The 16,389-nt window shown below is 33.7% G+C and overlaps 4 protein-coding genes across 5 annotated transcripts; 1 reads left to right on the plus strand and 3 right to left on the minus strand.

Moving 5' to 3' along the window:
• Positions 1 to 6: 6 nt before the first annotated feature.
• On the minus strand, positions 7 to 3,350 carry LOC116854130 (sphingomyelin synthase-related 1-like; the record flags this gene model as incomplete). The annotated part of the gene is made up of 6 exons (XM_032835735.1): positions 2,927 to 3,350; positions 2,066 to 2,400; positions 838 to 1,166; positions 577 to 720; positions 349 to 503; positions 7 to 191 (listed from the first exon to the last, which is right to left on the minus strand). Coding segments are annotated over exons 2-6 (1,140 nt in total), but the record flags the coding sequence as incomplete, so codon positions are not given.
• Positions 3,351 to 3,892: 542 nt separating this feature from the next.
• LOC116854135 lies at positions 3,893 to 5,797 on the minus strand. The gene is made up of 2 exons (XM_032835745.1): positions 5,561 to 5,797; positions 3,893 to 5,417 (listed from the first exon to the last, which is right to left on the minus strand). Exon 2 carries the CDS (start codon positions 5,344 to 5,346, stop codon positions 4,141 to 4,143), a length of 1,206 nt encoding a protein of 401 aa, XP_032691636.1. The 5' UTR covers positions 5,347 to 5,417; positions 5,561 to 5,797; the 3' UTR covers positions 3,893 to 4,140.
• Positions 5,798 to 6,400: 603 nt separating this feature from the next.
• LOC116854116 (venom serine carboxypeptidase) lies at positions 6,401 to 8,898 on the plus strand. Its single transcript, XM_032835713.1, has 2 exons — positions 6,401 to 7,076; positions 7,513 to 8,898. The coding sequence occupies exons 1-2, from the start codon at positions 6,780 to 6,782 to the stop codon at positions 8,632 to 8,634; spliced, it is 1,419 nt and encodes a 472-aa protein (XP_032691604.1). The 5' UTR covers positions 6,401 to 6,779; the 3' UTR covers positions 8,635 to 8,898.
• Positions 8,899 to 9,210: 312 nt separating this feature from the next.
• On the minus strand, positions 9,211 to 11,410 carry LOC116854117 (lysosomal thioesterase PPT2 homolog). 2 transcript variants are annotated; one of them, XM_032835715.1, is made up of 4 exons: positions 11,194 to 11,410; positions 9,907 to 10,144; positions 9,704 to 9,822; positions 9,211 to 9,611 (listed from the first exon to the last, which is right to left on the minus strand). In XM_032835715.1, exons 1-4 carry the CDS (start codon positions 11,344 to 11,346, stop codon positions 9,258 to 9,260), a joined length of 864 nt encoding a protein of 287 aa, XP_032691606.1. In that variant the 5' UTR covers positions 11,347 to 11,410; the 3' UTR covers positions 9,211 to 9,257. The 2 variants fall into 2 exon arrangements, with proteins under 2 accessions (XP_032691606.1, XP_032691605.1); XM_032835714.1 differs by having other exon boundaries at positions 9,895 to 10,144; positions 11,194 to 11,404.
• Between the last annotated feature and the right edge of the window lie 4,979 nt (positions 11,411 to 16,389).

Raw genomic sequence — 16,389 nt, forward strand, 5'->3', positions numbered from 1 at the left:
AATTGAATCACGTTGCATCAACGCTTGATTATTCGCCAATGTATGATAATAAAGAAACAATCGTGAAGTAATGTAGAACGCCACGAAAACATCGATGGAGTAATGTTCATGTGCTGCCAGAATAAAAAAGATACCAAACATATTGAGCATCCATGTGAAAGTATGTAAAAAGTACAAATGTCTTGGAGTATCTGTAAGAAATAGAGTAAGAAATAATTAAATCGACTCTCTTCAAGCTTATATATAATTTGTCGTTTCCGATGTTTCATAACCCAGCAACTGTACTATATCTCAGCAACTGTACTACTTGCTGAGATGAAATATTAACGAAAACGGATCGTTACTTACATTCTGTAATGAAGAAGTTAAGCATAGTTAAAGCAACCGTATGCCCACTGAACATGTAATCCCCGCAGGTCCTTACACCTTGAATGGACATACCAGCGCCCCGCCATATAACATAAGCCATTGCTATTTTATTGTACAATTCGACGTACGCAGAACTGAAGTAATATATTAGATAGATAGATATGTTTTAAAAACAGATGATAGATTACAGTGTGATTGATAACTCACCCTGTCCAGTCCTCATCTGGAACTTTCCGCGGTTGGCATTGTAAGTGTGCACCTGGTACTGATAAGGAAGTAATGAGCATTGTCACGCATCTCAATAGGAAGACTGTACCTGACAGTGCGAAGAACCTCCGTAACAAAATGAACCTGTTGGGCAATTTAATAAATTATTCTCATTGACAAATTGCATCAGTTACTTTCTTGAAATTAGACAAAGAAATACCGCAATATTCGACAATATTATTTTCTTATCTGTTCTCTTACCTATATTTGTGAAATATAAGCACAACCAGCCATATCGCGAAAAGCAGAGTTCCGATAACTTCGCATATATCGAATGCCCAAGGAATATGAGGTACGTTGTCCAAAAATATATCTGGCAATGGAGGATACTTTTTCATATCAGGCACTCTGTCGTGAACGATGACCATCACGAAGGCGGTGATCCATGTGACAATAAACAAATACCCTAAACTAATAACGGTCTTCCAGATTTCAGGTGGTAGATGAGAAGCATGTCCGTCCTCCGATACGGAAGCCGAGTAAAATTCATGCTCTATAGATGCTTCATTATTCGTGCCAGTACTAGGCATCTGACAAAATTATTACAAATACACACTGTTCATTACATACAAAGCTTGACGCCAAGCATCCTATATCTCGTCTACATGCAGATTAAATCAAACTGTATATAAAATTTTGTAAACAACCAATTTTGAGTTATTAATTAAAGAGGATTGGCGAATAATTATGAGTAATATAGTAGACGAGTTGTGATAGTAACGCTTGTTGTCGTATGCTTACAAATTAGGTCAAACTGAACAAAAAAGTCCTCTACCATTTTGCAAATGACTACGTAAACTTTATCATTTTTAAAAAATTGGTGTCAGGGTTATCACGCGTCTCTTTTTTCATTAGCAATATAATTAATAATTCAAAATCTTACATAATTGTATGCAAAATGGTATACAATTTCTTTGTCCAGTTTGGCTTAATCTACATGTACACGACATGTAGAATACTTATTGTCAGATATCCTGTATATATGTATCATATTGGGATCCAGTTCTTTAACTTATTTAACTGGAGCTTAACTCATTAAAGGCCTGTTTAGGCAAATTTAGTGTAATCGCATTTATATGCATGAGAAAATTGACTAATCTAATGTAAAATATGTCTAACATAAGAGACATCCTTTTACTATACGAATCATGATTGGTTGATTTTGTTACGCATATGCAATATGTGATTACAAGTTTGTCTGGATAGGTCTTTAACAAGTTAAAATTCAGTTAAAGTAAGTTATAAAACTTGTTTTCTTTTTTGAAGAAGAAACAAAATATATTTGTTTTACTCTAACTTCTTGCACCAGTGTGCAACAGTTCAGAATGTTCTTTAAAAAAAAAAACAGACTCATTATTATATATGTATTATAGTTTACTGTCTCAGCTAAAATTACAGCTTGAACATTTTTTCACTATTGTATATTTACCTCATGTTTATTCTGATGATGTGTATAAAAATTTGATGACGAAAACAAATCCATATATCCCAAATCAAATAAAACAGCGACATTATCCCTTTGCAATTGTTTTATTGCAAGGTATATCTTTTTTATAGCACCAATCTTGTCTATGTTCATAATTTCCGATTTTAAATCTTCTTCCTTCAACATCAGAAGCACTTTTCCATCGATTTCATGTTTATAGAATAAACCAGCATATTCTTCATAACCAGTTTCTGTGAGCCATGTTACTACATCACTAGGTGTCCACTCAATAACGTTCTTCAATGGCATATTTGCGTTGTCAAAATGCATCTATTATCCTATGTAAAAAAAAAAACAGATGTTATACAGAAAATATACATGTAGATCATTGTGAAATTTCTTTGTAACAGCATAATTTTGGGAAATATTGCAATAACATAACAACTCTTAACTTTCAAACCTCATATAAAAGAATGCTGGATTCTAACTAATATTTTGGACTCTATATCTTATTTTTACTCTGCATTATTATTTACACAGTCAGTTATTAGTGTTTTCCAATTGCTTATTAAAATTGCTACATGTATGTGCAGAGAAAATTTAGGACTTTAATACAAAAACAAAAGCATTTAAAATAAAGTACAAGAGGTTAGTCGCAACAATATAGCGCAGTCCACATTTGAATATTATTTATACCAGGAAATAACAGTAAAAAATGTCTTAATAAACAATTGAAGAAGAAAATATATTCCATTACAAGAAATAATCTACGCTGTCACGAAGTAAATATTGTATATCGATCTGAAATGAGAAAATGATGCTGTGTCGGGACTTAACCTCGCGTTTAACAGATTTATTGCTTACCTTAAAGAGAAAACTGCGTTACAGAATTGTCTATAGAGATGTTTTATTGCAACATTTTTCTACGCTTAACGTGCATACTGTACCGTATTGTTGTTATAATGAATCACACCTCGACAACACCTCGTGCATAAAGTTTAATATACACGAGGCCATCGACCGCGATATAGCACGAATTGAGATCTATTACTAATCACCGAGATTACACTTAGCGGCCTCATTCAGCGATGTGTGTGATATCAAAACATGATTATGATATGTATCGCGGCATTCTCGCACGCGTAAGAAAAATATTATTAGAACGAAATTCTCGCGTCGTTCGATAAAAAAACCACCGCCGAGGCTAGTTGGCTCGTTGTTGCACAAAATACATGAAATCGATGATAATGTTATCGTAAATTATGCGACTTGCGATATGCCATAAGATTAGTTATTCTTGGCAATAAAGAGCTACGCTATCTATATGAGAATATTTGTCTTTTGTTTCTTTTGTAACAAATAATACAGCTTTAGTTTATATCCTCCTAAATGTTTTATATGAACATGTATATTACAGTGCGTTCTAAATTTCATCGGTCAGTTACGTCAGTACGTCTTGCGAGAATAAAATAATTTTCAAATGAGAATAAAGAAATTTTGTCTTACAGAGAAATCGAAAGTTTACTGCAAGCCTATTTGTTTTAAATTAAAAATTAGTAGAATGTATTTCTATTTCAGATTTTTACGCGCACGTATATATGTATAATAATTATTGACATAAAAGATAAAAAAGTATCTGTATATTTCATACTTCTGTAGTATCTATATATTTCTTAAATAACACTAAATAAAAAGGAAGATTTTTATTAAAATATACAAGGAGCTTTTATTGAATATATTAACATAGATAATACAAAACTGTTTTATAACACCTTCATGTGATTAGAAATACTTTAGAAGAATATAGGGAAATATGAAAACTAAAAGATATATTTTTATAAGCAAATATATGTATAAACTTGTTTATTAAAAATTTTATAATAGAGAGTATTCAACAGACTTTTGTGTAACTTTAAAGTAGCATTATATCTTAGTTAGTATATAGGCACATTTTAGTACAAAAATAAATGATTTCAACGATGGCGCGAACGATGTTAGATTTTAATCAAAGCTCTTGTGCATTGATATACTATAATCTATTAATACTTAAATTATGGAAGAACATTATCATTTACATGTTAAGTTTGCCTTTGCTCGTCATATTTTAGTCTCAAAGCTGCGTTTTCTTGCTTCAAGAACTTGCACTCTTCTAACTTACTTTGTAGATAATCATTTTGTGCTTTCAAAGCAATCAATTCTTGCTGCAAACGTTCGTTTTCCTCAATCAGCATTCTCAATCTGGTGGAATCCTTGCTGGGATGCATTTCTTTGATCAAGTCATCTGTCTGATTTAAGAGATTTTTTATTAATGTTGCTTGGGAATTTATATGTAACTCCTGCATAATGCGCAGAATCTTTGTACTCTCCTGCTTGGTATATGTGCTGATCAATTCTTTGATAGCAGTAAGTAAAACAACTGGATCTTGGTTTTGTATATTATAACCAGATTTTCTCTGATTAACTGGCAACTCTTCTTTCTCCTTAGCTATGTCTTGAGGATCACTTTCTTTGGAAAAGTCTGAGGGACGACTATTGTCCTTACTGGAAGTATCCGAGGAATGATTGTTAGAGGAATCAGGGAAACATTTATTTTCTTTTGTAAGAATACTTAGGGGGTGAGTGATTTCTTTATCTGATCCAGAACACCGATTATATTCCTTCTCTTCTTTCTCCTTAACTGTATCTTGAGGACCACTTTCTTTGGAAGAGTCTGAAGGACGACTATTGTCTTTACTGGAAGTATCCGAGGAATAATTGTTAGAGTAATCAGTGGAACATTTATTTTCCTTTGTAAGAATACCTAGAGGATGAGTGGTTTCTTTATATGATCCAGAGCGCCGATTATATTCCTTGCTTATTGTTTTGTTTTCAGATAGCTTGAGATGCTTAGTCTCCTGTAACTTTATTTTAGTTTCCCCACTGACACTGTGCTGTTGGTTATTGTCCATTTTTATTTTAACATGCATAGGCCTTGTCTTGCTTTCATTTTTTTCAGATACTTTCACCTTCATGGAATGTTTTTTCATATTTTGATCAGATAGTTTCTTGGAGTCTTTAGAGGGGAGATTTTTGCCACCTGTGATCTTTGTGTTAGGCATATTTGAGACTGTTATGGAACGTACTTTCTGTGATCGCATGATGTTATTCCTCTCATCATGTTCAGAAAATTTAAGTAGTGGAGATGAAGTAGCATGCCTGGTGGTTATATAGCAATCTGCTGGTTGATATGTTTTCTTAGATTCTTCTGGTACTAACCCTAAATCCTCCAAAAAGGAATCATTCATTTTAGAAAAATGTATATACGTGTACGTGACTATTTTATCCTGCTATACACAATGGATTGGCCAAGGCACCACTGTAAACATGAAAGTATATATAAATGTTAATAATGCATTCTAAGACTCATTCGTGTAATTTGTATAAGCAATAAATATATAATTAAAAACTGAAAACGTTTTGTTATTAAATCACAGTAGTAAAAGTGCATTATATGCTAACCTTATCTTTTCTTTCTTTTTCTTTCTTTCTTATGGCCTAACCTTTTCTTGATTATCTACAAACTTGAGCGCGAGAGCGTATCGGTGTAGTTAGGTTTGATCAGCTGATCGAATACCAACCGGCGTATGTACTTGTATGTACGCTATCTGTATTCCTTAGTAACATATGTTACTAGGGTTGCTTTCCAACAAGAGATACAAGTCGACACAAACATTCCTTCCTTCCTTCCTTCAATATTTGACTAGAGCGACACAAACATTATTCTATTTTTGTTTCACATTTAGGGTGCTTTCCAGCTACGTTACACTGTGTTACACAAAACCAGTTTATTGGTTGCATATTATCTTACAAGATATTTTAGATAATATGACCAATAAACTGGTTGTGTACATGTGTGTCAAGATGTGTTAAGCAATTGGAAAGCACTCAATAGTTGCGTTCGACATTGTATATACATCGAAAACGTCGGATTGCTCTTTCATCTCGAAGATGTATAGAAATGAAAAAGATACAAGATCTCGTATCTCTCTCACTTCTATGCATTTTCGAGATAAAAGAGCCATCGACGTCTTCGATTTACAATGCCGAACGCAGCTAATGTCGAAAAAAAAAGAATTCGTGTCCAAATTATCGATTGATTTTTAATTGTTTTAATCGTTTCGTAACTATTTTATATATAATCAATTAGTAATAATAATATTTTGAAATTGAGTAAAATTAAATTTAGTACCATCGAAATAAGAAAGGAACTATCGATATATGGATTAGTCGACTTGAAAAATATCGAGAAGATAATCAATTCTATAGCAAAAAACATCAAATATCGATATGTTCTAGTCGTACATACGTTGTTGTACATTTCTAATAGTTTCTATTCAAATCTGATTGTATTTAGATATTTATTATTGTATATACATCGAAAGATAAAACGAATACCATATCTTTTCACAAGGTGTTCTAATGAAATTTCTTGTTTCTAAATATATGCACGTTATTATCTTATCGCAATTCATATTTCTATTCATAGATTGACGAAATAAATCTTGTTAAATAAGAATAAATCTTGTCAAATTTAAATGAACAACGAAACGGAAACGGAAGTTCAGAATCGAGAATTCTCGTTGCTCGATTAAACGAACGTTTAAAATATTCTTTCCTTATATAGCGAATGTAATCATCATAACCTTCATAACGTTCATATTGCTGTGATATCGTCAACATGAACAACGCACTTATTTTCACTTTGAGCTCGTTGCTTCTGGTGCTACCCTACGGAAGCACCAGACGATTGTGGAATGTATATCCGCGAGGAAAAGAATATCCTCTAGCTAACGAAGAGGACGTCGGTACGCCGCTTTTTCTCACACCTTTGATAGAAAATGGGAAAATTGAGGAAGCACGAGGAAAGGCTGCTGTTCAACATAAAGAAATGGGTGACGTCAGTAGTTACTCGGGTTACTTGACGGTTAACAAAGCATACAATTCAAATCTTTTCTTCTGGTTTTTTCCAGCCGCGGTAAGTAACATTTCACGTTTCTTGCATATAAATATTGCCAAATAGACTGGTTACTGCAAAAAAATACTCTAAAGAGCATATGTATCTTAGTAAGTACCAATTAACATTATCAGTAACAATAACATTATATCAATGTTGTAACTTTCCACTCGGTGATGAAAGTGCAACACATGTACATAGCAGTTACATTGTTGAATGAGAAATTATAACATTGATGTAATATTACTGTTGGTGTTTACTGTGATATATATCTATATATTTATATTTATTCATCCATATCTATAAAAGAAACACTTCCTCTCTAAAAGCATGAAATTATTCTCTTAAATTTTCATAATATATTTTTCAAGTAATTGTACACATATAGTACTTTAGGTACAACACATTACTGTGTTGCACCTAAAAGCTGAAATTAATAATTATTTGTGTGCTATAGCACAACCCAAAGACTGCACCAATAGTACTATGGCTCCAAGGTGGTCCAGGAGCAACTTCTATGTTTGGTCTTTTTATGGAGAATGGTCCATTTGCCATAACTGCAAACAAGACTCTAACAATGCGAAAATATTCATGGACTATAGCGCATAGTTTAATTTATATCGATAATCCCGTTGGTACTGGCTTTAGTTTTACTGGCAACGACAAGGGATATGTCACAAATGAAACGCAAGTAGGGAAAGACATACTTAATGCTCTGATACAATTTTTCCAGTTGTTCCCAGAATTACAAGATAATAATTTCTTTGTTACTGGCGAATCATACGCCGGGAAGTATGTACCAGCAGTGTCTCATGCCATTAAAGATTACAATATCAAAGCAGAGACAAAGATTAATTTGAGAGGTTTAGCCATTGGCAATGGATTATGCGATCCAGGAAATCAGTTGTTGTATAGCGATTATTTGTATCAACTCGGATTGATAGATTTAAATGGCAGAAACCAATTTCAAATATACGAAAATAAGGGACGCGATTTGATTAAAAAAAGAAAATACGTTGAAGCTTTTGATATATTTAATACGCTTCTTAACGGCGACATGACTGGTACACCATCTCTATTCTACAACCTGACTGGTTTCGATTTTTATTATAATTATCTAACGGCAGAAGGAAACAATAACTCCGATACATTGATGTATGAATTGATTCAAAGAGCTGATATTAGGCGTGCTATACATGTAGGTAATATCACCTTTAACGTCGAAACCCAGATTGTCGAGGAAAACTTGAAAGGGGATGTCATGCAATCTGTAGCAGATCTCTTAACGGATCTTTTACAACACTATAGAGTACTCATTTATAATGGACAATTAGATATCATTGTGGCGTATCCACTTACAGAGAATTACCTACGTAATTTGAAATGGTCCGGCTCAAAGAAATATATGAAAGTGCCAAGAAAATTATGGATGATTGGAGGCAAATTGGCTGGTTACTCGAAAAGTGTTGATAATTTGACGGAGATCCTTGTGCGGAATGCAGGCCACATGGTACCATCGGATCAACCGAAATGGGCGTTGGACTTGATTACGCGTTTTACACATAACAAGAAGTTCTGAATTACATTAACAGATTGATGTATTGACATATATGGTAAAAGCTTTGAACTGTACCGCTAAAAATAACGAAGTTTCAAATATAAACATTAACCAAACACGAGCGAATGTAATATGCCAGAAAAATAATCTTTTCAGGTATTTTGAAGAATTTAATCATGACCAAAGTGAGATTATGATAATAGATTTAGTTCTGTGTAATGTTAAAATTACGTAGATAATTTGAAATTTATGTAGATTTATAATAAATAATTTTATTTCTTAAGACATGCGGAGTACGTTAATGAAAACATGCGATTCCCTTGTATAAAACAGATTATTACATTTACAATACATCTTTTATATAAATTGCAATTGAAAAGTTTCACGTCAATTACTATTGAAAAGCGATATGTTTACATGATATGTATGAGGTATAATTTCAGTCTTGCGCATATTGGAATATTGGAGTATTGGAATATTTTATGTTTGCTGCTCATTAAATTTATATCAATTTAATTTAAGTTGCAAATTTAAAAAAGATAATGTTATAAATTTTAAAATGTGAGTTGTAATAATAATTTTTAATTTTTTACAATATTAATATTTGACAAATATTAATTTTATTTATTTATATCATATTAAGTTTAATCTAAGAATGGTAGTATAAATTGATCTACTATAGAGGTATTATTGTGCCACTCATAATGAGGTATCCCTGGTACAGTGATAATTTTCAATCTTCCTTGTTTATCTAATGTTTTTAAACCAATAGTATCATCTTTATAAATAGGTCTGTTATACATTTCTACTACTGTCTCATTATCATCGTAATATCCAAAATGGCTACTTTCCCATGGTGTGATAACTCCATCATCTGGTCCTCCAATAAGCACCATTCGTTTGAGCTTAGTTAAACCTGTTTTGTAGTCAGAATTGTTGAAATCTATATTTTCATTGTTCACATATGGTAGAAACTTGCTGTACTTATAATACAATTTCTGAAAGAAGCAGCAGTACATTTACATTAGCATTACATTACAATAGATTGCAATGTTCTTTCTTTTAAGCCTGTAAAATAAATTATACTAACTTGGTGATGAGGATCATTCCAATAATTTCCAACGCTAATGTGTTGTCCGAGATATGAATAAAAAAGTTCATAAGCAGTTTCGCAAACTAAATTGGGGAAAAATAAATGCAGAAAGCGTGCTGGAACCAAAATTGCACGATTAGATGAAAATTCTGGCTTTCTTTTCTTTAGATTGCTATAATTTTACATACTCCCATATTGACCTGCTTGTGGTGAGCTCAGAGAGATAAAATTTCTCACATTATGCATGGGAAACCTTTGTAATATTGCTCTAGCTAACAGACCGCCCTGGCTGTAACCTATCAAGTTAATTCCTTCTGGAAATGCAGCACCTATGGAAATCACATCTGTGCCTATTTCCTCTACTTGTTGCCACATTGGTTCCAGACTACTCCATCCTGCAAATCTAACAGTATTGTAGACTAGGGTTCCAGGGTGCATCTGTAAAGATATATCTTAAGTAAAAGAATCAAACCTTTGACATGTACTAGAAACTACTTAATCTTCAACTTAAAAATATTCAAGCTGACGTTGCCAGTGATAAGCTAACTTGTGTAAGACATGTACAGTAAAGAAATGATAAACAGGATCAACGCACATAATGAAATCTTTATTCAGAGATAACATATAATACAATATAATACATATAAAGTGTTTATCGACACAGAGGAGTATTGGTATGCATATTAATTCATAAGAGAGACTTCTGATTATGAACCTAGCAATTTACATTTACTGGCTAAAACTACAATGTTAGGACATTGATAACAGTCTTTATTCTGTTGTTATTTTGTTTATTCCATAGATTTTTATTATACAAATATCTAAATCACTAACTCTAAACAATAAAAGTAAAGTGAGGAGAAAGAATAGCAGACATTTTTAATTCTTTCGTGGCATACTTGATATTTAAAATAAAAATGACAAGAGATGAATCAATTGATATTCTTGTTGTGTGAATATATATGCAACAATGAAGTTACATTGAGCTTTTCTCTGAATTCGATATATATTCAAATATATTTTTGACATTGATTTATATTTTTCGTTATTTTATATATAAGATATCAACGTAAATTTAATTTAATTTACATATTCATTTTTCACTTTACCTAATATTTTGATACGCATATTGACGATAAAATCTACTTATGTGAATAAAGAACATTCCATTAAAAAATAAAGATAAGAGAAGCCATCTTTCTGTCCTCCTAGATATTTAATACTGATACTTTGTATGTCACATAAAAGAGAGTCTAATAAACATTAAATAATATTTAACAAATTTTATAAAATAGTTATGGGATATATATTATTTCTGAAAATACACAAACTAGTGTTTGCATTACAATTTTATCGAACATTATACGTATGCATTCATTGGACATGACGTATCATTGAAAGTTTTGTCTTTATCTGATTCACGTTCACAATACTTAACCACGAATCACACTTATAACATGTTAATGTTTTATGGAAATTTGCCCCACCTCCTGGATTCTATTCGTGATGAGTTCCATACTACTGCTTCCAGTAAGCACTCCATGGATAATAACTACAGCACGATATGATTTTGCTTCGTTATAAGATAATAAGTAAACTAAAAGTAGGTATATACAAATTACAGAACGTTGACTCGTCATTGCTTCTCGGCATTACATGAGGCTACTGCTCTCAGTAAAATTCAATATTGCTTTTGATACATTTCTTGCAGCGCTACACCGTGTGCATAGTGAAGTGATTGAGGTAAATCGTGTTGATAAAGGCATATCCAACTTTATCGTTCGATGATATTGCATGCATAGACTTTTCTGTCTGTTGGTATTTGTTTTCCTTCTGCTGATATTGTGTGAAATATATCTCAAGTATTCGCAAAATATATCATATATAAATATCCGAATAAATTTTCCTACAATTATTACCATATCATAAAATATATCCATATATTTACATCTTGTATGAAGTTTGGTTTGCATCATACGACCTAGATAGACATTAGAGATTTTGTAGTTGTTGATTTTAGTTATTTTTTATACATAACAATTGTTGGACTATCGTAAAGACCACGTTGCATCAACAACATCAATTAGGAGCCATTCAACAATTACGCAAAATTTAAGTATTTTTTATCCCTTCTCCTCACCTTCATTACCCTTACTTTGTCATAAAATTTGGACTTTTTTCCAACATTATGTGATATATGAAATTATACCTTCTCTCCACATAGAATAAAACATAGTAACTTATAATCATATTGTGAGTTATAATTGATGAAAGAAGGGAGAAGGGGGGAAGGAGAGAGAAAGATCGCGCTATTATCTTTTTCTAAAATATAAATAATTTCTAGGCATAAGAAATCACTTTTAAGTATAACAAATCAAATTAATAATTTCTTTTTATAATTTTAATTAGTAAAATATTTTTTTTTAAATAAATATTTAAAACTTTGATTATTAACACAAAATTAAATTATAGAATATAATTTTTTATAGAATATAACGCATTTTTGGATACAAAAATTTAGATATAGAAAACGTGTGACATTCTGTGGCCTTTATTTCCTTTCTTACTGTCATCACAGACGTTCGTAAATAGACTACCTCCTTCCCCTCTCCTCATAGTGTGACGTAATTATTGAGTAGCTCCTTATATTCTTCCACATAAAGATTATTATAACAGATTATTACAACATTATTACATAAATATAAGAACAATTACTCTGCGGTCAAAATGATAGTTGATGACAAAGGATTTAAAGGTGAGTGAAAAGGTCGGTGCTGACGACCGAAGGAATTCAATTGCATCTCGAAACGATGTGTTGCAGAATATAGTAGGTCATCACCCTAATCCTTACGGGTTGCCGTGTGCTAGGTGGGGCACATGGTATTTCCCGAGCTCGCTTCAGCCATATATCACCGTACTCTGACATCGCTCCCGCTTTCCCCCAGCCGCTAAACGAAACTTGCGTTCTGTACCGGGGCGATGGATGCCGAGCGCATTGTTTCGACCAGCGTCATCCATGATTATCACACGGCTTTACTCCTTGAAGGAGCAAACCCTTTTGTCGTTTGCACTATTACCCTTCTCGGTATTGATATACTCCTAGAATTCGAGTAATATCGACGCTTGTTTGCAGTTATATCGATGGGGTCCTTAATAGAACTTATCTCGAAGCATTCCCTAATTCTAATTATGTATGTATGTTTCAACGTATTTTAAATTATATGTAATTAATCATGAGTCTCATAAGTATGGTAACATATATATTTGGAACATATAATGGGTAACATTTAGCACTTTTTGACTATTGATGAATTTCCTTGCATTGGATATTAATTATTAGTATTTCGCATAATCTATTGTATTATTTCCTATTCATAGTATAGTAAGATATGGTTACATTCAATACATACGATATGTTTTTCAACATGTTTCATTGACGGGAGATTATTATGCCGTCACTGCGATCATGGAAAATCTTGTAAGGAGGATGTTAGTGACCCCCATAGAGTGACCTAGACGAAACTCAGAGGGTGTTTTCGACGATCAACGCGTCATCGAGATGAAGTAATTTATGGGAGTGACAGCGGGGATACTTGATGCTTAAGGACGAAATTAGGGCTGTCGTCTCCTGCTACATCACGTCTAGACTATAATGATCGCAATGAAAGGGGTGTCGTGTCTCTAATCGATTTTATTAGATTCTACGAATCAAATGATTCCTTGGCATCTCACGGCCTCTTCATCTAGTTGAATAGAATTGATCCGATCTCGATTCATTATATCGGGTCATAATTCCATTATACATACGATCTGTATGTATCTGTATGACCCTCTTGATGAACTCTTCTTTATAAGGATAAACATAGACCTACATATGTTGTTCTATTACAATGTGTTTTTATGAGTTTTTTATATCATGAACTACAGTATTTTGATAATCCAAGACTCTTGGGTACTCATCGCAGCAATGTTGGATTGTGATATCGAAAGCGAAAAAACGCAAATCCTAAATTCTTACACGCCATTTTCAAACAAAAATATATTTGAAAAAATACTTCAGATTACTTGAGTATACTTATAAAATTCTTTGAAAATGAGCATTTTCCTTAAATAATCGATAAGTAGCCGTAAAATTGACGTGATAAAATCATGGGAAACATAGATTAATAAGGCAGGTTACTTGTCACGTTAATTTTGCGGCTATTTATTGACTGCCAAAGGAAAGGAATAGTTTTCAGAACATTTTACATGCTGAAGCGATCTGAAATATTCTTTCATAAAAATAGATTTTTATTTCAAAATGGCATACAAGAAGTTTGGATGTGTTTCTCGCTTCTAACGTCATCAATCAGAAGTCCCGTGATGAGAGGGATTGGGAGCTTTAAACAAATAGAATTCCTCAAATTTCAAAATAATATCTGTCACCTTATTTGCTGCATTGTTCTCCTACAAACTGTCTATGCATCCATAACACCAAATAGTAGTACATCTGACCGTTATAAAAAACCGAAGAATATGACAGAAAGATGCAGCAAGCAAAAACAACGACACGAACGCGGCGCAATTTACAACGAGGACCGTTACGGACGATTGCGAGGTAAGAGCAAGTTCCTGTGAGGTCAAAGGACGAAGATTCCTTCATCCACTTTCTGCGGTATGATACTCGGTGGTTGCGCGCCTCGGTTAACACTCGGCGAACTAAAATAGCGAGCTAGCCGACCGCGAATATCCTTGATTAAACGCAAAAAAGCCCGGAGACCTACCGCTCGCCTTGCGCTCCGGCCGTGGCTGCGTTTTTTCGCCACCCTCCGCCATCACGACGGTCGGGCTTGAGCGCGGAATTGGATTGGCCGCCTTTTCTCTCCCTCGCATCCCACCCCCGAATACGTCTCTCTCTTGCTCTCATCGGACGGAAGAAACACCGGTGGTTTCAGGGCATCGGGGGGACTCGATTAGAGCAGCTTGCGACGACCAGAAGTACCTGGCCGCACGTCCGTTTCGTCCGTACGCTCGTCCTTCCACCTAAATTGTTGTACACTGTCCAGAGAATAATCCTTCGTGATAAAAGGGACCACCAACTTATTTGGGGATCTCATGCCGTTGAATGTGTGTATCTTTAATCAAGTATTTGTACTTTAACTGGCCGCGAAAGTCTTGCTCATTATGCACAGCTTCGGAAAAATGTTGGTATCTGCAGTTAATTAGTGTCTGAGTTGGAAATGATTAATTTGAGTTGAATATCTTCAATTAAATTTAAATGCTCCTTTCCCGCAACGCCTGATGAATTTGTGCAGTAGACAGTGCTTTTTATTATGCTGACTACTTAATTTTATTATTTTCTCATTTGTTTTAATGTTTATCTTGATTAAAAATGATAAAGTATGATAAATGTTTTAGGGGAAAAAGTTTGGCGGAAAATTTTTCGGGGAGAGTTTGAAGGGAAGTTTTGAGAAAAAATTTTGGTGGGAAAGTTTAGGGGAAAAAGTTGGGGAAGTAGTTTGGTGGAAAAAATTTGTGGGAAAAGAAAGTTTAGAAGAAAATTTGGTAGAAAAATTTTAGTGGAAAATGTTTGGAGAAACATGTCGGATAATTTCTTCCAAAGTTCTACGAAAGAAATTTATGCCCGCTTACGTAGCTGGTAATACAGTACACAGTTTTGTAAATTTAAATGCGTACCACACATGACGAATGAATAGCGGGATGGTAATGTTCGCAAAAATATTCAGAAACTGCGAGGTATGATGCCGCGCCCATTCTTTTTCATTTCGTTTTTTTTTCATTTTAAGAAGAAATGCGCAAGCAATGGAGTATATTTTTCAACTTTTCCAGAGGTTTTGTGCGAGAAACAGACAAATTATATAAATTCTTTAGTTATTTACATATAACTATTTGTATCAAACTTACTATTCCAAATTTATGAAAGTTTCTTGTTAATGTTAACAAAGAGTATTGAATCTGTTATATATCCATTACAAGATCATAAAAATTAATAAATATTTATTAAATAAATATGAAATTCTTCAGAAGTACTTTTGTTTATATTTGTAAAAGGTGTCATTAGTTTTTCACGAAAAGTTAAAATGCGATAAAATGTATATAAAAAAAGGGTAAAATATAAATTATTGCTTCATCTGCAGAGTTTATTTTTCAGCGGGAAAACATCGAGGTGCCTTCGTCGGAGAGGATCGACTGGTGAGCGCTCGCTTAAAGCCACCCTCCACCCGGTAAGTACAGAGAGACGGGAGAGAAGACGAAGTGGGTGGTACGGTGTCGCAGAAACGGCCTGGAGATTAGCGTTAATTACAGAGTTGAGCCGTGCCGGGGTTGGGACCGGGCGCTAGGTATTTGTCACTCGGCACTGCTCTCGACTCCCGCTTCTCGTTCTGAATATTAATAACCCCGCCATCCTTCGCGCCACCCCCGCTGCGTCGCACAGCCCCTTGCTACTGCGACACCCGATGAATTGCGCAGCAGACAACGCTACTCATTATGCTGACTGCTTGATTTCATCATCCTCGACGGCACGAAAAATTAATCGCCCTGCTATCGTGATCAAGAATAAGGAATCCCGTCGGCATTAACAACGCCATTCACCTCACGTCTAACGCGGATCATAAGCAAAGCACTTTATTAATACATTAACGAACCAGATGCTTAGCAAAGCTTTCTCAAATCGTCTTTAA

This window comes from Odontomachus brunneus, unplaced genomic scaffold (assembly GCF_010583005.1).
Source record: "Odontomachus brunneus isolate Ranch 3 - 2012 unplaced genomic scaffold, Obru_v1 Obru_scaffold_008, whole genome shotgun sequence".
NCBI classification, from domain to species: domain Eukaryota; kingdom Metazoa; phylum Arthropoda; class Insecta; order Hymenoptera; family Formicidae; genus Odontomachus; species Odontomachus brunneus.